Consider the following 12449-nt stretch of genomic DNA (forward strand, 5'->3'; position numbering starts at 1 on the left):
TGTCATCAGTTCCTTCAGGGAAATTCCTATGTGTTTGAAACTTGACCTTAATAGGCAGGTAGTCAGCATTTCAAACACAGTAAGAAATGTCTAGGTATGACTTGTATGCACTATTGGGTACCCCTTTATTTCCGTATATGTAGTTAGTTTTTAAAGTGCTGGTTATTTTTTAATCTGATTCTTGTTTAGTTTATCTTAATGTTGCAGTGGTCAGTGGTATACATTAAAAGGCAGTTATAATACTTTTTCTTCTTGCATGTCTAAAATTGTAATTGCAACATTCAATTGATTGAATTATCAGCTCCCTGAAAGTACTAGTCATGACCCGCTTTTTTCTTTTCTATTTTAAAATATTGGCAACAACATTTTCCATTGTTTTACTTTCTCGTTTCTCTTTTTTGTTACGGAACTATAGAAATGATAGAGACAGAATTCTACTAATCTGTCAAACCTTGTTTCCTAGTCTCATCTCTGAGTGTCCAGCATGTTGTAGAAGCTTACATTTTGGTGCCACATTTAATTAGTTTGAGACGCTCTTTTATAGCACAGTTTTAATACATGGTTCATATATTTCAATTTCTTCAAAATAGTAACCATTTACTATACAGTAGTATATCCATCTCCTTTCCTAAAAGACAGATTTTCTGTATTCTGAGTCATATTTTGCTTATATTCGATAGAGTGGCAGATATACAATTCAGCATGAAAACTATTATTTATGTAGATATTGCAACTGTTTTGTCTTGCATTAGTTTAATGATAATACTTGAATTGTTTCTTTCCCAGTCTCACCAAAAATTCTCTACATGTTAAAAGCAAAAATTTGATGGAGTTTATAAATTGGTACTAATTTTATACCCAAATCTAAAGGCTTAAGTGTATATCTGTCTTTAAATATACAAGGCACATGTGCTTTGTGGAGAGAGATTGAAAACTAGTTTTGGACAGAAAATTTATTCAACCTTTAATTGTTAGCTGAAAGTAAAATTTCAGTTTAATAATATTTTCATATATTTTCATTTAAAAGTCAATTATTTTAAACGTAAATCATTCCTTTGAGGCCTGCCATGAACTTTTTTTTTGTTTTTACTTGGAGTTGTAGTTGAAAAAATTAAAGTAATACCTATGGTGCTATTTAGTATAACATCTTAAAAATCTATGGCAGTGAAAGTTTAAGGCCTAGTTTTCATTAGTACCAACCAAAACAGGCTAATTGGTAACACTTTGTTCAGTGTAGCAAGATAAGGAAAATAAATTCAACCTGTTTTATTCTGCAATTTGTGATGAAAGTAGCTAATTCCTTCTTAAGTAAAGTTACTGAGTTTTTTGACTTCCCAGAATAATTGAAAATTTCAAATTATTACCTGAAATTTAATATGTTAAGAGTACTTGATATTTTAATGCATTTATTGCTTTCGGATTTGTAATAATTCGGTGAGGTAAGTTAGTTAACCTGGAGTGGTTTGAAAGCTCAAAATTATTTCTTGTTGATTTTCTAAGTTTGGTAGAAACGTTGGAAATGTCTTTCTTGCTTGCACTAAAAGAATTATTTTTAGGGAATAATTCTATCCTATCTTAAGAATTTATAATTTTAAGGCCGGGCGCGGTGGCTCAAGCCTGTAATCCCAGCACTTTGGGAGGCCGAGACAGGCGGATCACGAGGTCAGGAGATCGAGACCATCCTGGCTGACACAATGAAACCCCGTCTCCACTAAAAATACAAAAAAATTAGCCGGGCGTGGTGGCGGCGCCTGTAGTCCCAGCTACTCAGGAGGCTGAGGCAGGAGAATGGCAGGAACCCGGGAGGCGGAGCTTGCAGTGAGCCGAGATCGCGCCACTGCACTCCAGCCTGGGCGACAGAGCGAGACTCCGCCTCAAAAAAAAAAAAAAAAAACGAATTTATAATTTTAACAGAGTGATACCTTCATCAACCTAAATACCAGTAAGTAATAATTATATACAATGTCAGAGAGTAGATAGCAATTATATGCCTTGTTTAAAAAGAAATACTATAATTTGCTGTATAAGTTACTAGATTGGCATCTTGCTGAATTTTATTAGTCAAGGAGTTGCACAGGAAATTTTTTTCTGATTTGAGTAAAAGGAAAAAAATCTCAGGTTTGAGAGTTGTTACAAAGATATTCTGATTATAATTGCTAAGATGAGACATAGGAAAAGAGACATTCTGTTTTTTACTATTATCTAGAACTTTTTTGGTCAAGTTAATATTTTAACATTGATGGAAAAGAATGTGATGGTAGAGAGGAAATTGTAGCTCATGTTTGTTGTTTAGGTGAAGAAAATAAATTGGAAAATTACGAACAAAATAAGGAATGTCATCAATAATTTATATGTTGTGATATTTTTTATTTTCCTTCAGTGGAGGATATATAGGCATCAAGTCTTTGCTGAAATTAACAATCGTTCTTAGTGTTTTTCCTGATGGATCTACATCCCACATCTCATGGACTTGTGCAAATGCCTAGTAATTTAATTAGGACTTAATTCAGGATTCTTTTTTTTTTTTTTTCTGTTTTCCAAATAAATGTACAACTGATTTATTTATCCCTTCTTCTTCTTCTTCTTTTTTTTTTAAGGAATCTAGGTAAAAATGGCTTATCTAACAGTAGCATTTTGTTGGATAAATGTCCACCTCCAAGACCACCATCTTCACCATACCCTCCCTTGCCAAAGGACAAGTTGAATCCACCTACACCTAGTATTTACGTGAGTCTGAATTGACTGACTGGAAATAAAACAGTGTTTGCAACTACCTGTCTTTCATAAAATCTTTCTTTAAATTTATATGGATGCCCTTTAGGAAACATTACGATTATTGGCAACAGATTAAGTATTTTTTTGGTGGGGAAAGATACATTCAAAAAGATTTTGTAATAGCATTTTTAAAAGACCTTCTCAGCTATTAACTGTGATGATATTAGAATCATGAGAAATATTTTTTATTGCTCTAATTTTGAGCAGTATTAGGAAAAAGCTACCTAAAAGTTTAACGTTTTTTGGGTAAACTGGGTTTTAAATCTGCATTCTACTGAGTTATGTGGACCTTAACATTCATTCTGTTTTATACATCTGCCCCCCAAAAAAGATACTACCTTCAAAATAAGTGAGAACGTAAGTGTGATAGTAGATATATGTCACTAAAAAATTTAATAGGCTATTTAAAACTAGATACTAGTTTTACTTTATAGAAATATGGGAATCTGATATAGGAAGTTGTTAAGAGTTCAGTCAAAGCAATTCCTATTTCTGTTTCTTCCAAATAGATCTTCCTACCCTATTTCCTTTCATTTTCCTGCTTCTATCCCAAATCAAAGTTTTTTGTAAGTATAAAGTTAGGGTAGTATGTGTATAATGATCTTGCATCTGTAAAATGGTACTGGAGTTTGTTTTATAGATTTAACCCCTTTGCCTTCTAGAGGCCAAATATTATCATATTAATTCTTCCTCCAACCAGTCATTGTTTATCCCTTACTATGTAAGGGAAGCACTGGGATAGACATGTAAAAAAAACTTGTAATGTGAGCTCTGAAGAGAAAAAAAAAAATGCAAAATTAAGTTTTTATCTTTCATGGGTCCTCTTCAGTCTGCTTTCTTTGATAATATGTTTAGGCACAATTTTTTCTTCTTTTCCTCTCTTTTATTGTGATTTTTAAAAAAACACATAAAATTTACCATCTTACCCATTTCTAAGTGTGCAGTTCAGTACTGTTAAGCATATTCACATTGTTGTCCAACCAATCTCCAGAACTTTCTCATCTTGACAAACTGGAACTACACACTGAACAACTCCCCATTTCTCCCTCCTGCAAGCCCCTGGCAACTACCATTCTACTTTCAGTTTCTATAAATTTGACTATTCTAAATACCTCATGTAAGTGGAACCATACAATATTTGTCTTTTTGTGACTGGCTTATTTCACTTAACATAATGTCCTCAAGGTTCATCCATGTTGCAGCATGTGTCAGGATTGTCTTTTCATTTTAAAACTGAATAATGTTTGAAACACTTTGATTTTAAAGTTTAATTTCAGTTTCATTTCTCCTACATATTTTTGTCATGATAAAATGGACAGGAGAAATGTATGTGGTTACTATCTAATTTAAACTAGAATCAAAAGTCATAGTGATAAGATACTGTCAAATAGAAATAGCACCCCATAAAATGCATTATTTAAATTGTGAAAAATAATATTAATTTGGAGCATAATATTTAAATAAAAGCTCTGTTTTCCTGAGATCTAACCACATATTTTAATTTTACAGTTGGAAAATAAACGTGATGCTTTCTTTCCTCCATTACATCAATTTTGTACAAATCCGAACAACCCTGTTACAGTAATACGTGGCCTTGCTGGAGCTCTTAAGTTAGGTAAGCCTTAAATAAAAAAAGGAAAAAGTTTGTCTATTTCTTTCGCTGTCTTTTAACTTTTCAAGCACTGGCAGAAACTTTTTTTTTTTTTTTTTGGTATTTTAATTTTTTTTAGTACTAAGAATGAGAGAGAGTGTGTGTGTATATCACTTCTTTAATCCATGATGTGAATATATTGTTGGTGATACTGGTTACTGGCAATTCTGTGGTGGTTTTTAAATTTAGCTATTATTTGGGTCCATTTACATAATTGTGATTTAGGTTAATAGAAAAAAATTGATTATAAAATGTAGGTGAAATTTGATGCTACTAATAAATACTGTAGTCCCATAAGTATTTCCTGGCATCTGCAGAAATTAAATAAATAAATGAAATTTCAGTCCTTGCACACTTAATTCTTTCTCCGATGGGATGACATAGCAGTTATATTCAAGGCTTCAGCTAATGGTTCTGCAAACTTGGCACATAGCTCAGGTTGTGCAGAGGCCCTAGTTTTTTATGGGAACTGGATACAGTGCCATAAAATGCTTTACCTTCTTCCTTTAAAAAAAATACAAGCACTTAAAATATTATCCCAAATATAATTTTCATTTTTTAACTACATTTATGTATTCATGAAGACCTGGGACTTTTCTCTACTAAAACTTTGGTGGAAGCTAACAATGAACATATGGTAGAAGTGAGGACACAGTTGTTGCAGCCAGCAGATGAAAACTGGGATCCCACTGGAACAAAGAAAATCTGGCATTGTGAAAGTAATAGATCTCATACTACAATTGCTAAATATGCACAGTACCAGGCCTCCTCATTCCAGGAATCATTGAGAGTAAGTATTTGTATCCTAAAGATTATTTTAGGACTTTAAAGATGATTTTACTTTGGAGTTTTGAAAGGACACATTACTTTTATATGCATCTCATCATTTTATGTTACATAAAATACTTTGTAAGTGCTATCCAGTTTTCTTGTAGGTATGTATGTATGTATGTATGTATGTATGTATGTATGTATGTATTTTGAGACGGAGTCTCCCTCTGTCACCCAGGCTAGAGTGCAATGGCACGATCTTGGCTCACTGCAACCTCTACCTCCCAGGTTCAAGCGATTCTTCTGCCTCAGACTCCCGAGTAGCTGGGATTACAGGCACATGCCACCACGCCCAGCTAACTTTTTTGCATTTTCAGTAGAAACTGGGTTTCACCATGTTGGCCAAGCTGCTCTCGAACTCCTGACCTCAAGTGATTCGCCTACCTCAGGCTCTCCCAAACTGCTGGGATTACAGGCGTGAGCCACCACACCCACCCTCGGTTTGCTTTTAGTAAAGTCTAAACAAACCCATGGGTTCATGAAGTAAATATCATCATGGGGAAATAGAATTACTGTCTAGTGAAATATGTCCTTCATTTCTGGGATACTTTTTTTAGAGCAGGGTTTCTTAACTTCCGTAGTATTGACATTTTGGACTGGATAATTCTTTATTGTGGGGGGACTGTCTTGCACCTTGCAGGGTATTTATTAGCATCTCTGGCTTCTCAAAAATATCTCCAGACATGTCAAATATCCCCTGAAGGGCACATTCGCTCCTGGTTGAGAACCACTAATTTAGAGGATAAACTAAGTCTTAGGTTTATTTTATGCTTGCAAAATCCCGTCTTGTCTTCCCTTTTTTTTCTTCTGCCAGATTAGTGTTATCTCATAGACAACTCCTGCAGGAAACATTAGTGTTCTTCTTACCAATCTTAGGCTATAAGAGAAAACTGAAGGAGGAAATTAAAAAAACAAAAATATAAAACTCAGAGGGTTATTATTATTAAAAGACCCATATAGCCCTTTCAGCACTGAAGCATTACAAAAATCCTCTAGCACTATAATGAGAACTTTGTGAATTCTCCTACAAAGTGAACATAATACATCCAAATAAATGAGTTTATTAAATGTATTACTCAAATACTTGTCTGCACTAAGTTGTTTGTTCTTCACATATCCTACCACTGATAGTATGTGGCTGAAAGTCTTTAATTTGTGATTCATTAGATTTGCTTGTTGTCTCTGTTTAAAATTCTGCCAACTCATACTTTCAATCAAGATAGCATTTCTACCTGTAAATTATATTTGTCTTCCTTTCCCACTTGCCGCTCCCTATATACTACAAAGAAATTCATCCAGTAAAAACTATTCTGTGACTTTACTGAGTTCCAGTGAATTCGTTGTCCATATAAATCTGTAGTTCAAACTTTCAAAAGGCTTCAAGTACCTGCTAATATTATAGTCAGGATAGAATAAGTAGTAAGAAGGAGTCAAAGATCATCAAAGGAAAATTTGGAGGAAGAGTTGAAAAGCAAAGATAGTAAGAGGCAGTCTATTTAAATGGGGAGAGTTCCATAACCAAAGAAAGCATGGGGGTTTTTTGTTGTTTTTTTGAGACGAAGTTTCGCTCTTGTTGCCCAGGCTGAAGTGCAATGGCATGATCTCGGTTCACTGCAACCTCTGCCTCCCGGATTCAAGCAATTCTCCTGCCTCAGCCTCCCGAGTAGCTGGGATTACAGGCATTTGCCACCACATGCAGCTAATTTTGTATTTTTAGTAGAGACGGTGTTTCTCCATGTTGATCAGGGTGGTTTCGAACTCCCAACCTCAGGTGATCTGCCCACCTTGGCTTCCCAAAGTGCTGGGATTGCAGGCGTGAGCCACCGCGCCCGGCCAGCATGGGGTTTTTTAGTATGCTTTAAGACATGGACCATTACATGTGAAAAGTTTGACAAATGTTCAGACACTATACATTTAAAGGAATGGAAGCCAAAGGTCAGAAGTACTGCTAACTTAGAAATCATAAAACAGTGTTAACAGATACCATGTCCGTGACTCAGGAGTTGTAAATAAAAGTAATATTTGCATTGAAAAATACCTATATTTATCCAGCACTTGAATTACCAATGTTAGAAACATTTTGTCATTTGTGTATAATTCTTTGTGGAATAAATACTCCCTGGAAGAACTTTTCCTTTGTTCATAATCAAGAATAAAAAGTATCTTACCTTCTACTCTTACACATATATAGTTGTGTACACATGCACACACCTCTGCTAGCTTATATCATTTGTAATCAAGATTGGGATGTCCTAGGCCTTTCAGCTTTACTCAAGTTTTCTCTCCTCTTGAAAATGGGGCAAGTATGAGAATCTGTAATATAACGTTGTGGCTAGTGGAGGAAGTTGGATACCATGCCGGTGAGATTCGACTTTTCTTGGGTATTTATTTATTTAATGTGGTGTTTGAAGAAATTTTCATGTGTAAGAGGCCTATAGAAACTTAGTTTGAAGGCCAGGTGTGATGATTCACGCCTGTAATCCCAGCACTTTGGGAGGCTGAGGCCAGTAGACAGCTTGAGCGCAGGAGTTTGATACTAGCCTGGGCAACATGGCAAAACCCCGTCTCTACCAAAAATACAAAAATCAGCTGGGCATGGTCATGCGCACCTATAGTCCCAGCTACTCAGGAGGCTGAGGCAGGAGAATCGTTTGAGCCCAGGAGGAGGAGGTTGCAGTGAGCCGGGATCACACACTGCACTCCAGCCTGGGCAACAGGAGTCAAACCCTGTCTCAAAATATTAAAAACATGAAACTTAGTTTCAAAACACAAATAATACTATTCAATCTAGATATGAATTTTTTTTTTCAGTTGTATGGTGGAAAGGATTGCCAGTTGTACAACACTAAACTAGAATGCTTTTTGCTTAATCTATAGGAAGAAAATGAAAAAAGAAGTCATCATAAAGACCACTCAGATAGTGAATCTACATCGTCAGATAAGTAAGTCATTTTTAATGTCCACTTAGTATTTCTTTTTAAAAGGCATGTTTCTAATCCTGTGTCTCTTTTTTAAGTTCTGGGAGGAGGAGGAAAGGACCCTTTAAAACCATAAAGTTTGGGACCAATATTGACCTATCTGATGACAAAAAGTAAGTCCTTATAGTAATATTTCTGTGAACTAATGCAAAGAGTTATCCTGTGCTAGACTGGGAATTCTCTACAATTTCCTCTTCTGTTTCATTTATTTTCTTTTGTTTTTAAGTTGACATGAATTTAAGCTAAACTTTTTCTGCTATATTTTACAATTGAAATTTAAAATTTTTTTTTTTTTTTTTCCAAAAGTAGAGATGGAGTCTCACTGTGTTGCCCAGGCTTGTGTTGAACTCCTGGGCTCAAGAGATCCTTCCACCTCAGCCTTCCAAAGTGTTGGGGTTACAGTTGTGAGCCACTGCACCTTGCCAGATTTTTTTTTTTACCTAAAACTTTTCTATAGTTTTTCATCAAGACTCTGACTATGTGCTAATTACGTAATCACAAAATTATATTTTTAATTATATGAAATAGTTACATGAAAATGTATTTATAAAATATAATTGTACAACTGTTAGTATTTTTTCTTTTATTTACTTGGTCAATAATTTTTATGCCTATTTTTGTTGGGAAGTATTCTTTGGAAAAATTGAAAAATTTAAGTTTTTACCTATGGAAAAGTAAAATATTTATAGACCTAATTGTTTTTCTGATTGGAACCCAAGAGTTTTGAAGAAATGGTAAACTTCCACAGATACTTGTAGCAGAGTTTCACTTTTGATGTGTTATTTTATTGCAGGTGGAAGTTGCAGCTACATGAGCTGACTAAACTTCCTGCTTTTGTGCGTGTCGTATCAGCAGGAAATCTTCTAAGCCATGTTGGTCATACCATACTGGGCATGAACACAGTTCAACTATACATGAAAGTTCCAGGGAGCAGAACACCAGGTAATTTGTATGAACTAACATACCTTGTTAAAATTGAAAACAAAATCAAAATATGAAACATGCAAAGACAGCCAGGATCTTGTCATTTATAATGAATAAAACTGAAAGAGTTGTTCCTGTTATAATGTGAGACTTTTTAACTGGGCTCAGATTAAGATTTTTCCCCTTTTCATTATCTTTTTTTAGTGTAATAGCCCAGAAACAGTATAACAATTTAATCTGGAAAGGGGTCATTGGAGCACCACTGGGAAATAAGTTCTTTTGGCCTGAAGACTCTCTTGTTAGTCCCATCTGTTGCAGAGAGTGATGGGGTGCAGTGTTTTTTAATTTTTCTTTTAACCCAAGTAACAATAAAAAGTATGTTTTATATGTAACCAAATGCACATGTATGTATACAGCAGCAGTTTTATCGAACAGTATGTTTTCCAGTCTATTCCATTCTGTTTCATTTAAAAACTAAAGTGTAGGTTGCAGTTTTCTAAGTGGATCACAACTCACAGTTTAAAAATAACTTCATGATGTGGAGACATTACTAGACTCATTCTAATAACTAGTCTAGACTTTGCCACTAATTAGGCTTGTCACTTTTGACAAGTTACATTTCTTCTTTAGGTCTTTTTCTTCATTTGTAAAGTGAATTACATTGTTTTTAGACTTAAATTTTCTATCCAATACTGAAGTACTATCTTCTTTGTGCTCCTTTGCATTAACATGAAATTTCACAGGGTGATATTCAAAATATTTAACAGTTGCTACAATCCCAGCACTGATCAGTTAGAAGAGATACTGTTGATAACCAGTTCAACTGTACCAATGTACTGTGGGCTGCAGGTCTCCCTCAGGTGCTTCTCTTTGCTACTTGATGCAGCCATGGTTTGAAAACCAGACTGCTTCCTTCTTTGTTCACATTCTCACTGAGTCATGCTTAAGAATTGTTTGAAAATAGGGCTATGCTTGCTTCTGGGTAAAATGGGTCAGTGGTTCCCCATCCCGGCTGCTGATTTGATTCTCCTGGTCCTTTGTTTCTTTTTCTTTTCTTTTCTTTTTTTTTTTGGTTAAGAGACAGGGTCTTGGTATGTCACCCAGGCTGGAGTGCAGTGATGTGATCATAGCTCACTGTAATCTTGTTTAACTCCTGGGCTCAAGCAATTCTCCTGCCTCAGCCTCCCAAGTAGCTAGGACTACAAGTGCATGCCACCATGCCTGGCTAATTGTTTCGAGGTTCACATAATGACTTCAAGTTATCCTTCCCTCTGGACCTCCCAAAGTGCTGGGATTATAGGCTTGAGTCACCACACCTGGTAGCTTTTAAAAAAATATGTAATTAATTAATCTCTAGGATTCAGATCCATGCATGTGGGTGGGTGGGTTGGTTTTTAACTGAGGTCCCCAGAGGATTCTAATATACAGCCAGGATTAGAACTATTGGTTATAATTGTTATCCTCAGACCATTAGAAGCCCAGTTCTGTCCTATTTTATCCATAGTCAGGTAAAGTGCAAAGAGTTCTGGAATACATGATGGAAGAACTATATTCTGTTCTGTACTCTATCATTGGACACTGATATAAATGTTGGGCAAAAAACATTATTTTGAGTACCTTGTTATGGGGTAAACGCTGTTCCTGGAGATTAGTTCATAAGGAAAGAAATGGTAATGATATCTATAATAGCTAATATTTATTGTTTACTGTATACAGATGGTCCCTGAGTTGAAATGGTGTAACTTACCACTTTTGGACTTTATGGTGGGTTTATCAGAGTATTAAATGCATTTTGAACTCAAGGTATTTTTCAGCTTACTGTGGGTTTATCAGGATGTAGTCCCATCTGTAAGTCAAGGAACATCTGTATTAGGCAGTTTTATGCATTCATTAGTTTATCAATCTTCAAAACAGCCCAACAATTTATAGAGATTATTATTATCTGTTCTTACATACAGAGAAACTGAGTCAGAATGGTTTACCAACTTGCCCAGGTTCATGTAATGACTAAGCCAAGGAGCCTGGCTCCAGAGCCTAATCTCTTAACCATGATTATACTGCCTATCATAGAAGCTCTTACTGAGTATGTTAGGAGTTGACATAAAAATGCTACAGTGATGAAGAACTAAATACTACTATAGTGTTCTCTGTTGAGCATTTGTAAGGTTTTGTTTCCAAAGACCCATTTTTCTATAAACTTACAGTGTGAAGATTAATTTTTTTCTGTATAAGTACCATGTGCTAACCAATTGCGCCACTGGAGCTCCAATTTTTTTTCTTTTCACATTTCAGGTCATCAAGAAAATAACAACTTCTGTTCAGTTAACATAAATATTGGCCCAGGTGACTGTGAATGGTTTGTTGTTCCTGAAGGTTACTGGGGTGTTCTGAATGACTTCTGTGAAAAGTAGGTTTCCAAAGTAAATTTTCTTAAAACACGTACTAGAAAGCAGTAATTGTAAAGGACAACTTACCAAGCTGGATATCCTAATGGATACATTGCCAGTATTCACTTACCATTCAGCAAAGAATTCATTTTAAATTATTTGATTCCAAACCTTATATTTTGTGAAATTGGAAATACTTTAAGAAAGATGCCATGAAACAACTTCATGCAATAGTAGTACCCATGAATTTAAGAAGATAGAAAAGTTGAGTTATTAGTTAATTTTTAAAATGCATACTTATTCATTTGAAAGGTGTGTATTCCAAGAAAAATTGTTTTGTTATAAATGGTTTTAGGAAGTAGAAGGAATTCTTTATTGAGTACCTGTACAGGCTGTGAATAACTCAAGCTTGACCATAATACCCTTTGCCATATCATGATATAAATTCTTTTTAAACTGACAACTTTTTCTAGGAAGAAATTTTATAAAATGTATTATTACTTTATTTTTTATTTTTAAATAGAGATGGGGTTTCACCATGTTGCCTAGGCTGCTCTTGAACTCCTGAGCTCAGGCGATCAACCTGCCTGGGCCTCCTACAGTGCTGGATTACAGGCGTGATCCACCACATCAGCCCAGATTTTGTTTTCTCTAGTTGAAAGAATTGGATAGTTCCTTTCTTTAAGATCTCAGAAATAGCTTTTATTTCTGTATCTTGCGTTAAAAAGTACTTTGGAATTTTTTTTTTTTTTAGTTGGTTTCAATTTGATCATTTGTCTAAATAGAACCTTATTCTTTTTCTTCTTTTCTAGAAAGTACTTTATTATATAAGGACCTGATATTTTCATTTAGTAATAACATTAGAAAATTAGTATAGGATGAAAATGTACATTATATACGCAT

At 34.9% G+C, this 12449-nt stretch overlaps 1 protein-coding gene across 17 annotated transcripts in view; it reads left to right on the forward strand.

Moving 5' to 3' along the window:
* KDM6A (lysine demethylase 6A) overlaps window positions 1-12449 on the forward strand; it is a 236272-nt gene that overhangs the window by 199049 nt on the left and 24774 nt on the right. For all 17 annotated transcript variants that reach the window (XM_015127247.3, XM_015127249.3, XM_015127248.3 and 14 more), the window contains 7 exons: window positions 2598-2727; window positions 4285-4390; window positions 5011-5216; window positions 8135-8199; window positions 8274-8348; window positions 9029-9177; window positions 11452-11566. In XM_015127247.3, coding sequence (XP_014982733.1) covers window positions 2598-2727; window positions 4285-4390; window positions 5011-5216; window positions 8135-8199; window positions 8274-8348; window positions 9029-9177; window positions 11452-11566 — 846 coding nt within the window. The remainder of the gene's footprint in view (window positions 1-2597; window positions 2728-4284; window positions 4391-5010; window positions 5217-8134; window positions 8200-8273; window positions 8349-9028; window positions 9178-11451; window positions 11567-12449) is intronic.

Source organism: Macaca mulatta, chromosome X, assembly GCF_049350105.2.
Source record: "Macaca mulatta isolate MMU2019108-1 chromosome X, T2T-MMU8v2.0, whole genome shotgun sequence".
Lineage (NCBI taxonomy): Eukaryota > Metazoa > Chordata > Mammalia > Primates > Cercopithecidae > Macaca > Macaca mulatta.